At 57.2% G+C, this 21,861-nt stretch overlaps 1 protein-coding gene across 1 annotated transcript in view; it reads right to left on the minus strand.

Annotated features, from left to right (window-relative positions):
• The window catches only part of LOC119104739 (myoferlin), a 60,362-nt gene that overhangs the window by 15,261 nt on the left and 23,240 nt on the right, over positions 1 to 21,861 (minus strand). Inside the window, exons 7-20 of the mRNA XM_037228457.1 lie at positions 21,629 to 21,823; positions 19,665 to 19,812; positions 17,451 to 17,627; positions 16,792 to 16,910; positions 15,834 to 15,934; positions 15,128 to 15,303; positions 13,940 to 14,058; positions 12,910 to 12,975; positions 12,341 to 12,459; positions 12,048 to 12,150; positions 10,923 to 11,044; positions 10,375 to 10,474; positions 3,362 to 3,457; positions 2,347 to 2,506 (exon numbers count right to left, since the gene is read on the minus strand). Of these exons, the coding sequence (XP_037084352.1) occupies positions 2,347 to 2,506; positions 3,362 to 3,457; positions 10,375 to 10,474; positions 10,923 to 11,044; positions 12,048 to 12,150; positions 12,341 to 12,459; positions 12,910 to 12,975; positions 13,940 to 14,058; positions 15,128 to 15,303; positions 15,834 to 15,934; positions 16,792 to 16,910; positions 17,451 to 17,627; positions 19,665 to 19,812; positions 21,629 to 21,823 (1,801 nt within the window). The remainder of the gene's footprint in view (positions 1 to 2,346; positions 2,507 to 3,361; positions 3,458 to 10,374; positions 10,475 to 10,922; positions 11,045 to 12,047; positions 12,151 to 12,340; positions 12,460 to 12,909; positions 12,976 to 13,939; positions 14,059 to 15,127; positions 15,304 to 15,833; positions 15,935 to 16,791; positions 16,911 to 17,450; positions 17,628 to 19,664; positions 19,813 to 21,628; positions 21,824 to 21,861) is intronic.

Below are 21,861 nucleotides of genomic sequence, written 5' to 3' on the forward strand. Positions count from 1 at the left end.
TACGTCAACCGAACCACACGCCTCTGGTTCGGCAAGCCGCCGGACTTCCATTGACGTAAGAGCTAACAGCCAGCACATAATGGAAGGGGCTCACCCTCTCTCGATTTTTTGCGGCGCATTGTTAAGTTCGTCCACAGGTATGCTTCGCTGTCAGTGACGGCCGGAATGTGAGGCGATAATAACGGTCATCTCGCGGCCCAACCATATATCTTTAGTCCGGCGAATGCGGAAAGTGGCGACCGGACTGGCAGTTTTAAGGTCACGCCAGTTGAAATGCGCCAATTCATTTCTATTCTGTCTGAACGGGCAAGCAACGAAATTAAAAAATGCAACTGAATTCCCGCAAACGCCGAAAACGGACATATTGCACATTTTGGCTTCCCTAACAACGGGGTACGGCTATGCCCTACGCACTGTAATCAATGAGAGCAGCAGTAGGCTTGCCACATCTTACCAGACCCATGGCAAGGTAAAAACCTTTCAGAGCTATTACAGCAGGACGCCTTGCAAAAGGCGCGGTGTGAGGGACGCCGCGGCCTTCAAAGTATTCAACTGAACTGAGCACATACCTCGGCGGTCCCAATATCTTCCAAATAGCAATTTCAATGCATGCGGTTTCGCCGGTATTTCTGCGATGACTGGTATGGTATGACTGGATGACAAGGTATCCAGCGCGATTGCGATTTCTTATCGTTCGGTCATATGAACCTGGACGATGAGATGCTGAGGATGGTGATGACGATTTGGACCTCAGGGCGCGCCGGTTACCTTGGTCACACGGCGCCGCGCCCATCTTAACCTGGACATTAAGCTCCGCGTCCTCATAACCGGGACGCAGCACCGCAACAGGTTGCCGTACGTCCTGTGAACACCTCCGCACCTTCCCGTCCTCGCACCAGGCCCTCATGTGTTCTGTGTGCTCCACTGTACCTTCTGTCTGTCACTAGCCCTCATGCGCTCTTTGTAAACTAGTGTTCCTCCCTGTCCCCGTACGGGATCCTCGTACACTCTGTGTACACCAATGTATCTCTCCCACCTTCATTCCTGGTCCTGATACGCCTATGTGCACGCCGCCGTCCTTCCCCGTCCCCGCACGTGATCCTCAACCGTTTGTGTCCCCCGCCGTCCCCCGCCTGCCCCGTACCTGGTTCTCGCGTGCCCGTGTCCATCGCCGCACTCCGCCTGCCCCGTACCTGATCCTTCGTACCCGTGTCCCCCGCCGTACCCGCCTGCCCGTACCTGGTTCTCACGCCCGTGTCCATCGCCGTACTCCGCCTGCCCCGTACCTGATCCTTCGTACCCCTGCATCCCCCGCCGTACCCCGCCTGCCCCGTACCTGGTTCTCGCGCCCGTGTCCATCGCCGTACTCCGCCTGCCCCGTACCTGATCCTTCGTACCCCTGCGTCCCCCGCCGTACCCCGCCTGCCCCGTACCTGGTTCTCGTACGTCTCGGCGTACACCACCGTCTCGGCGTCACGGTGCCCGGCGATCCAGGCCTTCGACTCCTGCTCCTTGCCCAGCCATAGGCGGACACGCAGCAGCGCCGGGATCTTCTGCTTGTTAGGTCGCGCTCCTGTCGGGCAGGGACGGGATGGAGGCCGGGTCATATAAGGTCACACTGCGCCATGCCGCGCCATACCGCATCCTATTGTGCCATACCGCGCCATACCGTGTCATACTCCGCTATACCGCGTCACGACGCGCCATACCACGTCACATTCCGTCATTCCTCGTCATACCGCGCCACATCGTGTCATTCCGCGCCATACCGCGTCATAACGCGTCATACCGCGTCATACCGTGTCATACTACGCCATACCGCGTCATAATGCGTCACACCGCGTCATACCACGCCGACCGCAGCACCGGGGCAGTGACCTGGCGCCTGAGTGACTCTCGGTGCCCTCCAATCTGAGTGGTGCCTGAACGACGGCCCCGCCGCCGTGTCATGACCTCTCCATAAAGAGGGTATGCACACACGCAGCTGTACAATATTTGTGATAGATACGTTATGTACACAGACAGCGGGAGGTACGAGCAAGTGTACCATTAAATCTTCCATCCTCCCGGTAGATCAGGCACTAAAGCACATTAAAGCACAAACGCAATCACACTTACAACTCCGCTCTACTCCCACTCCTTCTGCTCATCCACTTCACTCCACTCCCACTTCACACCACTCCCCGCTCCAACCCCTCCACTCTACACTCCCCTCCCACTTCACACCACTCCCGTTCCAACCCCTCCCCTCCACCCCACCCCACTCCACTCCCACTCCCACTCCCACTCCCACTCCCACTCCCACTGCCACTCCCACTCCACTCCCACTCCACTGCCCTGCCTCACCTGGGAACTTGAGCTGCACAGTCTGCAGGCGGCCGCAGTCGGCGCCGCTCTGGCGCTCATCGCCGGCGTACAGGATGGTGTGCGCTGGGATGCGGCAGTACGCCAGACGCTTCTTCCCGCTCAGCATCCAGATTATGATGTCCGGCATCGAGTTCTGCGGCTGCGGGAGGGAAGAGAGTGGCGTGAGCAGCGGGAGACAGAGACAGAGACAGAGACAGAGAGAGAGACAGAGAGAGAGACAGAGAGAGAGACAGAGAGAGAGACAGAGAGAGAGACAGAGAGAGAGACAGAGACAGAGACAGAGACAGAGACAGAGACGAGACAGAGACAGAGAGACAGAGACGAGACAGAGACAGAGACAGAGACAGAGACAGAGACAGAGACAGAGACAGAGAGCAGAGACAGAGACAGAGACAGAGACAGAGACAGAGACGAGACAGAGACAGAGACAGAGACAGAGACAGAGACAGAGACAGAGACAGAGAGCAGTACAGAGACAGAGGACGACAGAGAGACAGAGACAGACGACAAGAGGGGAGAGACATAGAGAGACAGAGAAGATCTCAGAGACGGATCGAGACAGAGACAGAATAGCAGAGAGAGAGATGAGAGGATGTAGAGAGAGAGGAGAGAGAAGGTAGAGAGAGAAGAGAATGAGAAGATAGGATGCAGAGAGAGAGAGAAGAGAGTAGAGCGAAGAGAAGAGAAAAGAGGAGGAAGACAACTTGCGTGAGCGACAAACCAGAGAGAACGGTGTGAGCCACGGAAGGGAGGGGGAGAGCGGCGTGTTTCGCGTGAGCAGGCGACAAGAGGAGGGCGAGGCTTGCGAGCGGCGTGAGCACTTGGCCAAGTGCCATCAGGCCAGGATCGGGCCGAGGCTGGTCACATCATGGTCAGGTCAGATTCCCGTCAGCCCACATAAACGCCAGGTCAGACCGGGCGCAGCCGGTCACATCATGGTCAGGTCAGAATCCGTCAGCCCACATCACGCCAGGTCACACCACCCGTGCCGTACCTCCACGGCCAGGTCGCGCAGAGTCGCGCCGTACTCCTCCAGCTGATCGGCCGCCTCCTCCAGGTCGGTGGCCGTTTCCCTCAGCTGCAGCACCCCCTGCGACGGCGGACAGACAGCGGTCAGACGGCGCAGGGCCGCTGGGAAGGCAGGCACAGACAGGACCTGGGGACGGGTCCCAGCCCCGGCACGGTCTCCCCTTCGCCAGAGGTGGGCATTAGGACTATAGGCAAATGTAAGGGAGCAGCGCGGTAAAGAAATGTAAGGGAAATGAACCCCGCGCCTTGCCACTCGCGCCTTTTAAGCGTTAACTACATAATTACGCAAGTTGTTCAGTGCATGTGCGAGAAACATTATTCACATGTATAGAACAGTAGTAATAGCCTTATTCCTCGCAGAAAAATCATGGAGATATAGTTGGGTTGATATTTTAGCAACATGCCTTTATCGAAACAACGGCAGAAGCAAATTCTGGTGAGTAACCATTTAGTTGTTATTGATGAATAGATGTGTGTACGCGCGTGTGGGTATACTTGGTGTGTTTTGTACGTTTGCCTTTGACGTATCCCCGTGTAATTGCCCATAATGCTGCCCTCTTCACATGTCCCACCTCTTAACTTCATCGACTCGACACTCGGAATAGCCATTTTATGTTGGAGTGCAGTGGTGTAAAACGTACAAGAGACTTAAAGTCCAGGAAACAAGCACATAAACCAGATGCATATACAAGTGGTACATACGGACCAAAGGATGGGGGGAGGGGGGTCGGGACCGAAGATTTTGTTGTTTGTTGGAGTTTAGGGGCGCGCCGACTGCGGTGGTCATTTGGCGCCCATAACGAGTTTGGTTTTACCTATCTAATGAGCCGCATAAATGGTCCCAAAGTTGATGTGTTTGAGAAACAAAAAGATCTGTTGAAATTCCAGAAATGGTGATTTATCTTCCAGCATATCACAGATGGTAAGGGGCAAGTCATGCTGTCCAAAATAGCGTTGGCGTTCTTCCGCGAGGCGCGGACAAGAAATAAGAATATGGCCAACGGTGAGGACGGCACCACATCGATGACAGATCGGTTTATCGGCTCCCTCCAACATATAGCCGTGGGTTGCGTATGTGTGCCCGATGCGCAATCTGCAGAGGATCACCTCCTCTCGCCGCATTTTCCGCGAACAAGAGAACCACTGACCTAGCTTAGGTTTTATCTCTCTGAGCTTATTACAATCCATCCGATCCCAACAACGCTGCCACTTGTTGTGCAGGAAGGCTTTTATTGCGGGGTAAAAGTCTCTGGCAGGAATAGAAAGAGAGTGAACACATGGAGCCAGCGCTGCTCGCCTAGCAGCCGCGTCAGCCAACTCGTTGCCCGCGATGCCGACATGACTAGGAACCCAACATAGCATGACTTTCTTTCCGGCCTCATCCAGATGAGTCAAACGTATTAAAATGTCCTGTATAAGGGGACATGACGGATAAAAAGACTTCACACTCAGAACGCTGCTCAGAGAGTCCGTCAAAATAAGATGCAAAGGTTCGTCACCGACTTCAATGAAACATAGTGCCTTAATGATTGCTATAAGCTCTGATGTAAACACCGAAGCGTTTGGGGGCAATGAAAACGACCGGGTGACGCCACCGCTCACAAACGCACAGCCTACACCATCAGAAGTTTTAGAGCCGTCCGTGTAAGTGTGTGTGTAGCCCTCATATAACGCAATACGCTCAAACGCTCTGGACCTCATTATATCTGGCAGCGAGACACCTTTTTTCATTTCAGTCAGAGATGTGTCTGTGAAGGGTGAGATCAAATGCCAGGGAGGAGTGCACAGGTGACGTGATCGCTTCACCTTTCGAATGGGAATTTCGGTTTCCCGCAGTAAGGCTTGTATCCGGGAGCCAAAGGTCACTGCATGCGCCCGAGGTGCATTGCGAACAAACGGCACAGCAGGCCGCGGAAAGACTGCGTGATATGCGGGGTGACACGGAAACTGTCGCAGCTTCAGTGCATAACGCATGCCAAGCATTTTCCTCCTCGCTGACAACGGCGGCTCGTGCGATTCTACCAAGAGGCTTTGGGTAGGAGATGTACGGAACGCCCCTGTGATGGCACGTAAAGCAGTGTGATGGATGGTGTCAATGATCCGTTTCGTGGACTCACATGCGCTGTCATAAATAAAACATGCATAGTCCAGCTTAGAGCGTATGATTGCCCGATACAGCAGCAAAAGCGTGCTCCGATCTCCGCCATACGACGTGCGCGAAACACATTTTAATACGTTCAAAGATTTAAAACAGCGTTCACGTAACGTTTTAAGATGTGCCTTATATGTAAGTCGGCGGTCAAAGTATACCCCAAGGTATCTAGCCACAGGCTCAGTTGGGATGCATTGTCCATACATACGGATAGAAAGGTCACCGCATTGCCGGCTACGACAAAAATGCATGGCTACAGTCTTGCTACGTGAAAACCTGAACCCGTTCATGGTACCCCACTTCTCAACGCGGTCAACAGCTAACTGGAGTTGGCGTTCCATCGATGGTGGTCTTGCTGCGCTAGTCCAAATGGTAAAATCATCAACAAAAAGCGCACGACCTACAGACTGCGGAAGCCCCATCCCGATGTCGTTGATCATAACGGCGAACAAAGCTACGCTGAGAACGCCGCCTTGGGGCACCCCATTAACTTGAACATGCCTTTCAGAGAGCGCGTCTCCAACACGGACACGGAAGGAACGGTCAACTAGAAAGTTTTGAAGAAAGGTCCCCATATTGCCGCGTATACCATACCTGTGTAGCTTGAGAAGGATGCCTTGACGCCATGTGGTGTCATAGGCGCCCTCTATGTCAAAGAACACTGCGCCTATGTGTCGGCTTGCTTTAAATCCCATACGAATCGCAGTGTCAAGAACTAAAAGATTGTCAACTGTGCTGCGATTCTTTCTAAAGCCACACTGGGCGTTTGTAAAAACGCCGTGGTGTTCTAAAAACTAAGTTAAACGGACATTAACCATCTTTTCCATCAACTTAGAGAGCGATGAAGTGAGAAAAATAGGTCTATAGTGTAAAGGATCCAGTCCACTTTTACCCGGTTTCAAAATAGGAACGACTATAGCTTCTCGCCAAGAGGCTGGAAAGTCCCCACTGGCCCAAAGCGCATTAAATACCGCTAATAAAACGCGAAGCACGCGACGCGGCAAATGCTTGAGCATGTCGTTGTGCACAGTGTCCGGGCCTTCTGACACGCTGCGAAGCTTGGCAATCGCCCAATCCAACTCGACTAGGGTGAATGGATCATTATGACAATGTAGCTCACTCGTTGAAAAATCCACTCCAGATTGCTCACATTGCGCTCGGTGCCGCACGAACTGTGGGTTAGTGTTGCCACCTTCGCTGCGGTAGGCCAGCGCCCGGGCAATCTCGTTCGCAACTTCCAAGGGGCGCGTCACGGCCTGTCCGTTCACACATAGTACCGGAAGAGCCATGGATGTAAAGTGCCCAGATATGCGCTTAATTCGAGACCATACCTGCGATGTTGGCGTGAACCGGTTCAACGTACTCACGTAAGCATGCCAGGACGCACGCTTCGCCTCTCTTACGGTGCGCCGAGCAAAAGCCCTCGCTTTCTTAAAGGCTATAAGGTTTTCTGTATTACTCCTGGCGTCAAAAGCCCGAAACGCACGTTTACGCGCCCGGATGGCGCTCCGACACTCCTCCGTCCACCACGGAACAGGAGTACGTCGGGGAGCGCCAGACGTGCGTGGGATAAAGCTGTTGGCACACTCTAAAAGTCTGTGAGTAAAAACCTCAATAGAGGGTACCGTCCTCACAGCCTCAGTTACGAACGATTCGTCGAGCCGAGTCTCAAATTCACACCAGTCCGCTTTCTTAAAATTCCAGCGTTGTGGCCGAACACCCAACGCTCCACCTCTCTTAAACCGGACCCACACTGGGAAGTGGTCGCTTCCCATGGGGTCATCTCCAACACTCCACTCGAGGTGTTGGATGAGCTGGGGACTGGAGAGGCTTAAGTCTAGTGCGGACGTCTGACCGGACGGCATTGTAAAATGCGTACGAGTTCCTGTGTTTAAAATACATAGTGAAGCACCGTGGATAAAATTCTCGCACAGCCTCCCACGAGCATTGGTGACGTCACACCCCCATGCGGTGTGATGTGCATTAAAATCGCCGAGAGGAAGAAGTGGTGGAGGCAGTTCAGCCAGCAGACACCTAAGGTGCGCCAACGGAAAAGCAATGCCTGGTGGAAGGTAAAGTGAGCAAACAGTGATGTGACGATGGTTGAAATAAAGCCGTACGGCCACAGCCTGAAGTGTGGACCGCAAGCTTAGCCTCCTCGCTGGCACGCTATGGTGAACTGCCAGGAGGACGCCACCGTGAGCAATGCTCTCCGTCAACACGTCGTTGCGAAACATCGCATATCCTTTCAGAGAGCAAAAATTGTCAGGCGCTAGCTTGGTTTCCTGCAGCGCCACGGCTGCAGGAGAGACTCTGCTGACGACAGCCTCGAGATCGAGGGCGTTCGCCCTTAATCCTCTACAGTTCCACTGTAAAAACGCCTGTAAAAGGGCGTATTAAAAAAGAGGTTAGATGTGAGAAGCTAAAACAATCCCGGCTTAAAAAAATTCGGCTGCACCAGTTGCATGTCCAGACGCCTCAGACCGAGAGCTTCGGCTTAATTCCGGGGGGCCGTGCCCCACCCTAGGACGAATCCTTGGGCTACCTCCGTCAGATGGAGATGGGGGGCCGGCTGGGGCACGCTTTACGCCAGCGTACCCAGCCCGGGGTGGAGGCGGGGGAGGGCCCATTGGTGGGCCTCTACCGGGGTTCGAGGCACCAGCGGGGGCCTCCACCGGCTTTCGTGGCGATGGAGTGCTGGTCCGGGGGACGGGCTCTTTGTCTGCACCGGACAGGCGGCTTGCCGCCTTAGCGCGCTCCAGTTCGGCCAAGCGTGCTCGCTTGGCCTCGCGGGCGCGCCTGTCAGCTTCCTGACGTTCCAGCGTCTCTGCCACACGCTCACAGGCACTGGCAAGAGGTGTCTGTGGCAAAGGGACCGATTGGGTCGCAGACAAAGGCAAGGCCGGCGGCGCGCGGGGACTCCGACCACGCCGAGCCGTCGTCCAACCGTCGCCCGCTGGTGATCCGGCGCGCGCTGAGGAGGCCAGCGGTGCGACGTCCACCGACTGCTCGATCGGCGGAGAGGGAGCTTGGGGTGCCGACTGGGAGTCGGGCGCTCGGACCGAGGGAACAACCGACAGGCCAAACGACCTCAGAAGTCCCACGAACTGAACGGCCGTCATGTGCTCGATGGCATTACTTTGTGGGAACGAAGTTTTCACTTTGGACGCATACGATGTTTTTGGATGACTGTCGTTGTAAAGTTCACGAGCTTCACGAAAAGAGACATTTCTAGAGGTTTTGATCGATATAATCTCTTTTTCTTTCGCGTAGGCCGGACATGTACGGTCGTATGTCGTGTGTGGGATTTGGTCCTTGCCGCAGTTCACGCAATGGGGTTCCGCAGAGGTGCAGGCTTCGCTCGTGTGCTCGAATGACGCACACTTACCACACGCTGGACGGTTACGACAGTGGAGCTTGGTGTGGCCGAATCGCTGGCACTGGTAGCACCGCATGGGGTTAGGCACATAAGGGCGAACCTTCACTCGAGCGTATCCAACACGTATCTCGGTAGGCAAATCGGTGGAACTAAACGTCAGAATGAGGTTGTTGGTGGGCAGCAGCTCTCCTCCCCGTCTGACGAGAATCCTGCGAGCGCTCGTCACACCAAACTCTGAGAGCTCCTCGACTATCTCGTCCTCGGCGACGTCACGAAGATCGAAACAATTGACTACGCCCCTGGACGAATTTTTGGTCTTATGTGGTATGGCTGATATTGACACGGTCTTTTCGTGCTTGCCAGTCTCGTCCCGAACGGTAAACGTAAATTCCTTGGCTGCCATGGCCCTGGTTGCCTCCAGACCGCTAGCGAACTCTACTTCTATTTTCCCATCCCGAAGCTTGTCACATCTTATAATTTTTCCAAACCTGTCGCAGCCGTTCCGCCTCTGAAACGGTGACAGGGAAGCCAATTTAATCTCTTCACTTCCGAAGATCAGGATCCGTGGACCGGAGGGCGCAGATTCCTCTCTGCACCCTGGGGCTATCGAGGTCCGTCCCCCTTTCGGAGGACGGGTGTTTTTAGTGTTAGAAGAAGCCATAAAAGGTGGTTTTCATTTCGGCACCGAGGCTCCCCACCCACCTCGGACCCCAACTGGGGGACGGCCCAACACTCCCTCGGGAGGTGGTCACCGTCAGGGCTACCCCGGTGCTATACGGGGCGAACGACGCCTCCCACACGGCCAGGTGTAACCGGGCGGACCCCTCCCCGTCCTGACCGTGGTTCAGCGCCGCCGCCCCTTGACCCCTTAAGCCGCTGCGCGCGGCCAGGCGTCCCAAGCGGAGACCCGCAAGGGGCACCCAACCGCAACGCGAGTGACAAGCCGCTAGACCCGTGTGGGGCCCCACGGGCCCCCACGCCCCCGGATATTCTGGCCAAAGTGGAGTGTTGGGGCGCGCCGTGACTGACCCGCACGACGCGCCCCTCAGCCACCAGGATCCGATCAACCCGGGGACGTGGGCGAGGGGGCACGGCGACCCCAATAAAACGAGGGTGGAGAGTGGTGATAGGGCCGGATGCGGGAGTGCGGGTAGTGTGGAGGGAGCGGGCGAGACAAGGAGTAGGAGCTCACGTACCGGCAGGGTCGCTACGCCCTGAGAGGACCAGCTTGCGCTGTCCACCCGTTACCGGAGCTGGGACCCGAGGGGGCGCTATTCCCCTACACCGACCGAAGCCGGTGCCCCTGCGGGGCGGGACCGAAGAGCGCTCCGATCGTCCGGACCGTTTCGTCACCCGCAGAGGCCGGTCATCACGCGCTTCCGTCCAAACCAAATAAACACCCACGACAGCGGCAGGTTGACTTCGGCGCCTCACGCCCACAACCGACCTTGATGATGTTGTCCAGCTTGGCGCGCCTCTGGCCGAACAGCAGGTTGTCCAGCAGGTTGGTGGACTGCACGTGCGGCTCCGGCGTCGGCAGCGGGATCCTACGGAGGACGCAGGCCGTCGGTCGGGGAGCCGGGCGACACTGCAGCAGCACAAACCCGCGCGCGACACCGGCAACTGGGTGGCTTAGTCTCAGCACCGACGGTCGATCCCAACGGTGGACGGTGGGAGGATGGCGGACAAACGGTGAACACTGGACAGTGGACAGCGGGCGGACGGTGGACTGTGGGTGGACAGTGGAGGGACGGTGGACGGACGGTGGAAGGTGGACGATGGACGATGGACGGTGGACGATGGACGGTGGACAGACGGGAGCCACCACAAGACCTGCGGTCACTATCACCGACATCGTTCGCTCCCCCCCCCCCCCCTCAACTCATCACTACACAACTGCATCGCCACAGACAACCTTGGAGGCGGCCGCGCACCGCCGACTGCGCAGCAGCTAGTCATTACGAGGCACGACGCTACAGACGCGTGCTCTGGTACCGGCAGTTGCGGAGCAGCTGGTCGCAGACGCCGACAAACTCGGCGGCCAGCTCCTCGGCCCCCTTCGCCGCCTGGATGCTGGTCCGGAGTGCCGCCAAACTCCGCTTCAGCGTCTCCACTGTCTGGGGAGCCGGACAGACAACGGTCACCACCAGACAGCGATCACCAATGGACAGCGGTCGCCGCCGGACAACGGTCACTACCGGACAGCCGTCACTACCAGACAGCGGTCACCGCCGGACATCGGTCACCATCCAGCGATGGTCACCACCGGACATCCGACACCACCGGACACCATCTTACACAGGACGCCAGTTTGTGACCGGTGGTTCCCGGTTCCCATCAGCCCCCCCATCCCCCCCCCCGCCAGACGTAGCCAAGCGAGCGCATGACAAACGCCGAAATATCCGGCTGCGAAGTAGTCTGTGCAATTCACCGGAGATTAGCAACGCGCAGGAAATATTTACAGACAGGGAGACCGTTTTCTGCACCGCGTCGTCCAGCATAACTCTAACTGACAAAGTCGGGCCTTCGCTAACGCACTGACAACGCCAGACCTTCGCTAACCTAAGTCCCTAGTTAACGGTGACACGGACAATGACACAATCTGACAGAAACGAATCGGCTCGGAAATTATCGGCGCGCTTTGCGTCTGGACCAAGCGGGCGAAACGAGTCTGTTTAGACATCAATGACCGGACGGCTTGAAGGCCGGGAGCTGACAACAACAGGCGTCTACTGTCCGTTACTGAACCCCAAGTTAGCCGGAAACGAAGGTCCCGTGGGTGGTGAGCGCTATCTTCGCCAAGCTGGTTTGTGTGACCACAAGCATCGCTCGTGGCAGCAGGATTTGTGCCCTGCGCGTTCAGGTCACGCCATCGGTCAAGCGCAGCCTACGCCAAGTGATATCAACCGTCAGCAGTGTATGTCACGTGACACCCACCATCAGCAGTCCCCGTCACGTGACACCCACCATCAGCAGCCTACGTCACGCGCCGCCCACCATCAGCAGCCCACGTCACGCGCCGCCCACCACCAGCAGCAGCCTACGCTACGCGCCACCAACCATCAGCAGCCCACGTCACGTGACACCCACCATCAGCAGCCTACGTCACGCGGCACCCACCATCAGCAGCATGTTGAGCGTGTGCAGACGGTGCGAGATGTCCTCCCATTGGCAGTGGACCGTGACGCAAGGCTTGGCGCCGCTCCACGGCAAAAAGTAGTACCTGAGGGCGAGCGCGGCCCAGTCAGACCGGCGGACGGGGAGCGTCGATGCCAAGCTCGGCACGCGCAGCGAGCGGTCGTCCTCTCCGCTCCTCTCCGGCGATGTGTGCAGACGGAGTGCTGCGATGTGTGCAGACGGAGTGCGACGCCGCGCGCAGATTTATCGCCGGCACCCGCGCGCTCGGTACTCACATGCAACCGTCGAACACGGCGTTGGTGGGCTGCGTGAAGGAGGGGCTGGGCATCACCGAGTCCTCAAACTTGTTGCCGTAGTTGCCCATGGACACTTCGAACTCCACCGGCTTGTCTACCTGAAACCGGAGCGGTGGAGACTCGTCAGCCGCGTCCGGTGGTCCGGCCAGCAGCTCAGGGTCGGCCAACACAGACGGCTCGTGACATGGCAAGGTATGCCGCTGCTATAAAACGGCTCAATGAATACGTCAGTATGTGCAAATGACGTATGCCGCTGGGATACCGCCCGGCGCGTCGTCCAAAACTAACCAGCAAACTACGATCGAAAATCGCTCGGTTCCTATACCCAACAGCTGTCGAGAGCGGCTCTTCAGGTCACCGGCTGAGGTCACCGACTGAGGTCACCGGCTGAGGTCACTGGCTGCCGGTGACCACTGCAGATGAAGGACTGCGTGGGGAGAGAGAGCACCGACAGAGGGGGACGAAGCGGGAGAGAGAGCGGGGGAGAGAGCAGCAGGTCAGCGTGCCACGCTTGACACAGCCGGACTTCTCAGCTGGCCCCCACCCACCTCCGACACCATGGTGGCGTCCTCGAAGGCGCAGTGGACCAGGTACTTCCTCCGGCGCAGGAACGACTGCGGCAGGGCAACAGGTGCAGGGTCACGGGGTCAAACAATGGGTCACCGGGCCAAGCAATGGGTCACGGGGTCAAGCGCCGCGGTCAGGGGTCAGGTCCCGGCTGATCGTTGGCGGTTGCGCTAGTGCAAATGGCGGGGGGGGGGGGGAGATGTGCAGGCAGTGGAAGCGATGACTACCATTCACATTTTGCAACTGATTTCTAATCACTATATTGCGAAACATCGCGTTCAGAAAACGAGATTTATTTTGACACTATTCTGTACCAGCAGCCCAGTGGAAACGGTGTCTGACCGCGACCTGCCACGCCCAAATAAATGCACCAGGTTCTGGGATGAATAGAAGTTCTGGCAGTCAAAGCGACCTGGAGATCTGCTAACCACCTTATCGCTGGGTCAACTTCATCCGAGTGCGACATGAGTGTACGAAGATCAGAGGAGGGCCCGACTTCCGCATCATCTCGAGGCTTTCAAATGTCATCGCCAGCCAACGCAGCAAGTGGGTACGCATTTTAAGTTTGTGGGCCACAACTGACACGCCGGGTTCAAGCCCGCCAACGGCGTCAGCTCAAGGCGCCCGGTCGAGGCCGGCCCGTTGTGAACTGTGGCCCACATACTCGCCCCTGGTGCAGAATGCAAAACAGGTAAGCTCGGCGCACCGGTGCAGGACAAGATGACGTCAGACTGTTAGAAGAGAGACACTGCTCTTGACAACGTTAACTATCGCATCGACAGAACTCCGCCATTCCAATCTGCCCCCCCCCCCCCCCTCCTCCCCCCCCCCCGGCACCGCAGCTCCCAATAACACCACCGTTTCACTGTCTCGTTCACGAAACCACGACACACAACACTCTGACAAGTCCAAACTAAGGTGACTGTCCTCCGGCCGCCACTCCCGCCGCGCCGCCACTTCTGCCCCTGCCCCCCCCCCCCCCCCCACGCGCCGGCACGCGCCGCCACTCACGTCGATCTTGAGTCCGTCCTCGAAGTCGATGGGCTCCGACGCCACGTTGGGAAACTCGCCCACGGTGGTGCGCAGCGCCACCAGACAGCGGCCGCGGTACGCGCAGCCCTCGCCCTCGCCTGTCGACACCGGCGCCGCCGTACAGCGCACCGCGGACGCACGAGGTGGGCGGTCTCTGTGTGCAGACGCTCGTCTGGCGCCGGTGTGGGCGCATGCACTGCATGCTGCATCGCTTGGTACATGCGCACCAGCTATGGGACACTGTGGTACAGGATCTTTGGGGAACGACGGTGCAGGATCTGTGGGACACTATGGCACAGGACCTAATGGACCCTAATGGTGCACTTTGATAGAGAATCTATGGGACACTATGGTACAGGATTTTTGAGACACTTCGGCACAGGATCTATGGGTCACTATGGTACGGGATCTGTGGGACACTAGGATACATGAACTAGGGGACCCTAATGGTACGAGACCTATGGTACACTATGACACAGGATCTATGAGACACTATGGTACAGGATGTGTGGGACACTATGGTACACGATTTGTGGGGCACTACGGTGCAAGATCTATGAGACACTACGGTCAACATCTATGGTAAATGTGCACGAGCTATGGACAAGAGCACGGGCAAGACACACGAATTCCTTCACTCAGTATGATAGCAAGCCGCATTGCTCGACATGGTAACTCCAAATGCAAGGTGAAGTGCGTTACAGTTCATTACCAAATCCGAACTTCTGTACCATGGCGATCCTCTTCACGGTTGTCAAGTATTCACTCAGACAGTGAGCGCACGGAAACAACCAATCGGCTATGCCAAACTCACACCAGTGGTATGTGGCGGGGGGGGGGGGGGGGGGCACTTGAGACCTGACGCTTGTCAAACGGCACAGTGCTCCAGCGCATGCTCAGATCCCTTCTCAGCCCCCCCCCCCCCTACCTCTCCCACTCCTGTCAAGGGCCAAGCCCAATGTCCTTCACCAGCCGATCCCCGGTCCCCGCTCCCGCTCCTGGCCCCTGGTCCCTGGTCCCCGGTCCTGGTTCCGGTCCCGGCCCCGGTTCCAGTTCCGGTCCCCGGTCCCGGTCCCGGTCCCGGTCCCGGCCCCGGCTCCGGTCCCGAGTCCTTGGTCCTTCGTCCCTGGTCCCTGGTCCCCGGTCCCGTCCCTGCCGCCTTCTCACCCTCGTCGAGCGTCTCCTGGTCGTCCTTGCCGAAGATGCTGAACTCGCGCGTGCTGCCGTAGAAGTTGACGAAGCAGGGGCCGAACGTGGGCAGGAAGCCGTCCTCGCCGGCCACGCTGATCGACGGCAGCGGGATGAACGTCGTGCCGATCAGGTCACTGTCTGACACTCGGTCCCTGGCGGAGGTCACAGAGGTCACGGGCTGACTTCCGACCGCTGAAGAGGCGGCAGGGGTCACTGTCCGACACCCGGTCCCTGACGGAGGTCACAGAGGTCACTGGCTAACCCACGACCGCTGAAGTTCCTGCTCGAAACCCGGCCCTTGGTGGAGGTCACAGAGGTCACTGGCTGACCTACGACCGTTGAAGAGGCCGCAGAGGTCAGTGTCCGATACCCGGTCATTGGTGGAGGTCACAGAGATTACGAGCTAACCTCGACCTCTGGGGAGGCCGGGGGAGTCACTGTTTGACACTCGGTCCCCGGTGAAGGTCACAGAGGTCACTGGCCGACCTCCGACCGCTGAAGAGGCCGCAGGGGTCACTGTCCCACACCCGGACCTTGGCGAAGGTCACATACGTCACAGGCTGATTTCCGACCACTAGAGCCCGCAGGGGTCGCCTCCCGACACCCAGGCCCTGGCGGAGACACCGCGCCAGACGACTCCCGGTTGGGAAGCGCGCTCAGCCTCCAGTTCAGAAAGTCTCACCAGTCCTTCAGCAAGAGCTTCAGCTTGTTGGCGAAGGCAGGGAACTGGAAGCCCAGGTGCAGGCGCTGCTTGAAGTCCGGATGGTCCGTGCTGTACACGACCTGCAACACGGCAATTGCAGCACTGCAACCGGCGGCACTGCCACCCTGGTCCCAGCGTCATACACCTCAGGTTTGACATCACTCCTGGCAGACGTTTTGCGCATCGAAGACGAGCCGTAGCAGTCGACACGGCCGACGTCAGGCGAAACCTCACGGCGCAACGTCTGAGGGACCGCACAAACCAGCCGAGGACCCGCTGTCCTTCTGAGACTGACTGGGAAATGGCCCGACATGGATAGGGTCTCTGCTCTGACGCCGATAGCAGCGTGCATGGGTCCTTCCGAACTGGCAGGTAGGCCGGCATGGCTAGTGTAACATGCGGTGAGCTAAGGAACTCGTTTATACTGATTTTGACAAACCGTCCTCAAAAAGGCAACAGACAGCCTGGAATAAATGCACAAACGTGAATCCTAAACAAAACTTGTTCTCGCTCGTAACGGACAAAATGAAAATCTCAGCGCACAGGTACGCCACTCAGCGCATCCATCTGTCCTGGGATACTAATGACCGCGACAATGGAGATCAAGGACTTTAAAATTGCCAGGTAGTCATCCACTGCCATCACCACGGCACATGCGCGGTATAGTGACGCCGCGCACGCTCAAGCCGGGAACAGTTACATCGGAATACAACCTGCGCGAAAAGCATGCCGACTGATAACCGTTGCTTGGCAACTTGGCTGGCACCGTGGCAGTTTCTTGTGGCGTCAATGACGTCGTTTTGTGCCCTCCTTGCACGAGCAACCAGCACATACATTTGATAGCGACGTCTCAGGCCTGAGGCGGAGACGATAGACATATCAGATGGAGATGATACGTCTGATGTCATCGGCAAGAAGCCCACTCCCCGTGTCTCACCGGCGTCTGCACTTCCTTCCCGGCGAAGCAGAAGACGAAGTAGGGATCGACCAGCTGCTTGCTGGATACGCTACCAAAACCCAGCACTTTCTTGACCGTACTCAGCGCTCCAGTGTCCACTGTAGCGAAAGGCCGGGGGTGAGCAGGCGGAAATGGCACCATTTCTGAACGAAATATACACAAGCACAACACTTTCGACCAACAGTCGCCATTGAAACCCGGAGCTAGCTTAGAAAGACAACACCAATTTCCCGCCAGAGGCGAAATACCAACACGACAGAAAAGGCAGCCCGCTGATTATAAACGACCTTGTTTTTTAAGACCCATGTAGTTGGCAGACATTTCCATTCTAGCGGCCGCACCAGTGTCAACTCGACATACCACCTGGGATCAGAACTAGTACACTCTTCGACTACGGGGAAGAAGCACGTCGAAGGTAGTACACACAGTGACACAGTGCACTAATAGCATCCACTAGACAATGCGCAATGGGTGCGATTAAAAAGTCCGCGCGCTCCGCGTTCTGGACGAATGTCCTCAGCGTTCTCACGTTTATGATGCTTGACACGCATACACCCCTCCTTAATCTTCCTGTCTGCGCCCCTACCCCTCCCCCTCCTCGTCCTGCTGGCGACGCCTCTGGCCGGCTCGTGACTCACTCCGCGGCAGGTCCTCCGCTTGGTAGACGCTCAGGTGGAAGCCGGCCGGCGCCAGCCTCAGACCGGCGGGGAATAGCAGGTTCTGCTCCACGTCCTCCTGCTCGGCGTTCCCCGGAGGCTTCAGGTTCGGACACTCATCGTTCGGTCCCATGATGGCGATGCTGACCTTCAGGTAGCCTGGCGACGGTCGAGCGAGGCGTCAGGAACAGCGGCGCTTCACGTGGTTCTGCTCCTCGACATATACTAACCACTACGCGTCTGGGAATGCTGAGATATGCGGTTTAACTCTCCGCAGTGTCCACCCTTCCTGACAGGGTGGGAAGCAGGCGACGCCATATAGCCTCAGCAGCTGAGTGCGTCGTAAAGCGCCAATAACCCGTGCTCCTTGACAAAGCCCGGCTTGGTCGGCTGACAATGTCAGCAGCGGTGGGAGCCCTCGCGTCCCACCGATCTTCACAACCCGCTGCGATTTTGAACTTCTGGTGGTCAGGCACGTGGAATATGAAGCTCGAAGAGAGCTGCCCTGCCCTGCCCCGCGCTGCGCTGCGCGCGCTGTGCTGTGCTGTACTGCGCTGCGCTGTGCTACGCTGCGTTGTGCTGTGCTGTGCTGTGCTGTGCTGTGCTGTGCTGTGCTGTGCTGTGCTGTGCTGTGCTATCACGTGCTGGTCTGGTCTAGTCTGGTCTGATGAAGCGGAACTACGAACTTACGCATTTCTAAATTGCGTCCCACATACTTGTAAAGAGGGAACAAGTCGATTCGGCTCGCGTTTCCAACCTGACTTAATTGCTTATTAGGACGTGTTGGTAAGAATAAGTTGCTTTTGGGCTGTGATGCAGCGCGATGCACATCTAAAGATCCGTGGATTACGACCACAGAGCGTAGATTGGCAGCTTCACTTCATGAAAATGGTCCATGTGGCTACCACATCCCAGCGCGTCTGTACCGAAAATGCGTGGTCTGACCCCGCTCCACCCCCCACCCCCCCCCCCCCCACACCAAGGTCAGGTGAATGGCAAGGACGTGAAAGTTCAGCCAGGGGTGGTCACCACCGCCCACCGAGCTCCATCCGCGACCGCTCAAGTCAATGAGTCGTCTTCAGATCAAAACTCGTGCGCCCGCACGGCCGCCTTCAGATCAAAACTTGTGCACCCACACGGCTCGGCATGGAAGCCTATTGTCCAAACTGTTGTCGGATTCCTCCCGACTGCGGAAAACGGGGCGGGGCTGTGTCGCCAGCCACGCCTTAGTATACGACATTATGAGGCGGCCACTAAAGCTTGTCCTTGCGTCTCAACCGTCTTGGACCGTTGGTGTCCGAGCAATCATGTCCGAACTGTCCGTTCACGGTGTCCGAAGTGACCGTTGGTGTCCGGGCAATCGTGTCCGAAGTGTCCGTTCACGGTGTCCGAAGTGACTATTCGTGCCCGGGAAATCGTGTCCGAAGTATCCGTTCACGGTGTCCGAAGTGACTATTCGTGCCCGGGAAATCGTGTCCGATGTGAGGAAGCTACGCCTTCAAGTCGGGTCTCCACGCAAAGAGTGGCAGGCCCTTGTGCAGCGGCTGTCTGTGAGGAATTTGCATTGGACTGAACCAAACTACAACACTACACACTCAGCCCAGACTGCATTTCATACTCATCGTCAAATTAATCACGTGCCATGATTTTGTTAGCGACCCACCACTCCAGGTTTCGTCGCCTTCAACTATTCCCCTCAGCCGATTCGCTATTGCGTTATGACACACACAGAACCGCCGGCCCAGCCTGTCCACATGTCGCTCTACACATCAGACCATCCTCCTCGCTCCTTCAGCGCCTGATCAAAACAAAGTCAGCTTGGCTAGCGGTCATCTCATGACTTCATCAGCAACACACTCATTACTCCGTCAGACGCTCACGAACGACCCAAGGCACACGTCATACATGACTCCATCAGAACGTTGTTCGTGACTCTCGGCGACTCTTCAGCAACTCCTTTATTAGCTCTCGAAACAGGACTCCCACGGAGACTTGCCCCTGACATAATCGCTGAGTCACCCGTGCCTCCATCTGTGACTCCACCAGACTCCATCGGCGACTCAACAGGGCTCGATCGGTGGCTGAACATGACTCCATCGGAAACATCACATGACTCCGTTGGCGACTATCCAGGACTCCGCCGGTGACCTATCGTGACTCCTCCGATGACTCCCCTTGGCTCCGCCAGCAACTCACCCATGACTCCGCCGGCATCCTCGTCGAGTGCGGTGAGCGCCAGCCACTTGTTGACGAAGGCGTGCAGCGGCTGGTCATACACGGTGCCCAGGTCCAGCTTGAACACGCCCAGCACCACCTTGGAGCGCAGCATACGAGAGTTGCACACCTGGCGGGGAGCACGGTTACCTGGTCAGCCGGTCACCTGGACACCCGGCCACCCGGTCACCTGGACACCCGGTCACCTGGTCACCTGGACACCCAATTTCCGGTCACCTAGTCACTAGGTCACCTGGTCACCTAGTCACCGCTCACCTGGTCGCCTTGTCGCTACTCACCTGGTCACCTAACCACTTGGTCACCACTCGACGGTCACCTGGTCGCCTTGTCGCTACTCACCTGGTCACCTAACCACTTGGTCACCACTCGACGGTCACCTGGTCACCGCTCACCTGGTCACCTCTCACCTAGTCGCCTCGTCACCGCTCACCTGGTCACCTAACCACTTGGTCACCACTCGACGGCCACCTGGTCACCGCTCACTTGGTCACCTCTCACCTAGTCGCCTCGTCACCGCTCACCTGGTCACCTAATCACTTGGTCACCACTCGACTGGTCACCTGGTCGCCGCTCAGCTGGTCACCTGGTCACCTGGTCACCCGATTACTGGTGAACCGGTAACGCAGTGATCCGGTAACGCGGTTGCCCGGTTCCCCCGGTCACCCAGTCGCCGGCCGACCGAGAGACGGCATCCGTATGGGTCAGTCCTGTGGCGAGCCGGTACGCTCGGAAACCGCCGCGAGCAGCGAAATCACTTCAGACCTGGCGTGATGGTGATGATGGCGCAGGTCCGTGATAATTAGATGTCGTACAGTAGCAGTCCATCGAAGCTGACCACCTCCCTTCAACCCTGCATGGTGTCCTGCTGCGTGGCTGGTGCTATCCCGCGGGGTGCGTACATTATCGGCACGTTAGCGCCAACCACTCGGGACGGCGCAAAACGAAACGTTGACCAAAACCCTCAGCTTATTTTGGCGGCAAACTGGGCCGAAAATACTTCCATTCCAAACACTTGCGTGACAGTGTCAATCTGTGAGCACCACAGTGGCCTTCGACAAGTAGACTCTCTGGGCCCAATAATTAAATGCATTGATGAATTGCAATGCGTTATAACAGTTATGATCGTATGAGTTCCATGCGTCAGGAAATCAAAGCACCAAGCTACCTCTTTGGGTGAATTAAGTTATACAGTTCTGCTAGACTTCGGCGAGGCAATGGGCATCAAACTATCCTGTCATAACAAAAACTGGCTGAACATATAGGGCCCAACCAGCCAGGGGCAACCAGCCCCCATCACTCACAGACAATTCATGACCAACGCTAAAAAACCCCACAATTTTAACATATTTTTCCGGCTCACCCCGTCAGCCTCGGCTGGGTCTCGAGCAACGTCTAGCGTGATCTGACCTAGCTAAGCGTGACCTCTGACATTAAACAAACAGATCCTGCACACACGGAAACCGTCCTGACCGCGCAGATTACGCCGTTAAAGGCCAGCAATCATTACGCCGTTAAAGGTCAGCAATCTGAAGAATCAACAGCAGCCCGACAAGCACGATACCAACATCCGGCTGGAGTCCGGCAGTGACCTGCTACATCTTGAGACCAGGGCCGCGCAAGGAAACACGACACTGATCCTCATAGGTAAACACAGGCATCATTCCAAACGATCCGCTCCCGACGTGGCACTTACACATGACGAGCCATTTATCATTAAAATGCAGCCGCTATTAAAAACACATCAATAACCAGCGGACTCAGAACATAAGGCTCGGACCAAACAATGCACAGCACTATGCGGAGTCTTAACAGTGCCCACCCGCCCCACAGAGGACGCTGCTAAAGCGTGCCCGTGGGCCATCGGGCCCACGAGCACGCGCCGTACGACCATGCTCCTCTTGACCTCCCACATCACCAGCGCTCACCCTGAACTCCACCGGCGTGTCCCACACCTCCGACGGCAACTTCTTCATGTAGAAGAAGAAGATCTCGTCGTACCAGGGGTTGCAGGTGGCCTTCTGGACGCGCGTCGATTTGCCGTCGTTTCCCAGCGATACGCGGCAGGTGGGGTTCAGGTCGGAGCCGATCAGACCGCGCCCCTCCACCACCTTCACACGCACCTGTCGAGGGGAGGGGGGAGGGGGGCTGAACAGTCGGC

Source organism: Pollicipes pollicipes, unplaced genomic scaffold (genome assembly GCF_011947565.3).
Source record: "Pollicipes pollicipes isolate AB1234 unplaced genomic scaffold, Ppol_2.1 Scaffold_6052;HRSCAF=7182_pilon_pilon_pilon, whole genome shotgun sequence".
Taxonomy (NCBI): Eukaryota; Metazoa; Arthropoda; class Thecostraca; order Pollicipedomorpha; family Pollicipedidae; genus Pollicipes; species Pollicipes pollicipes.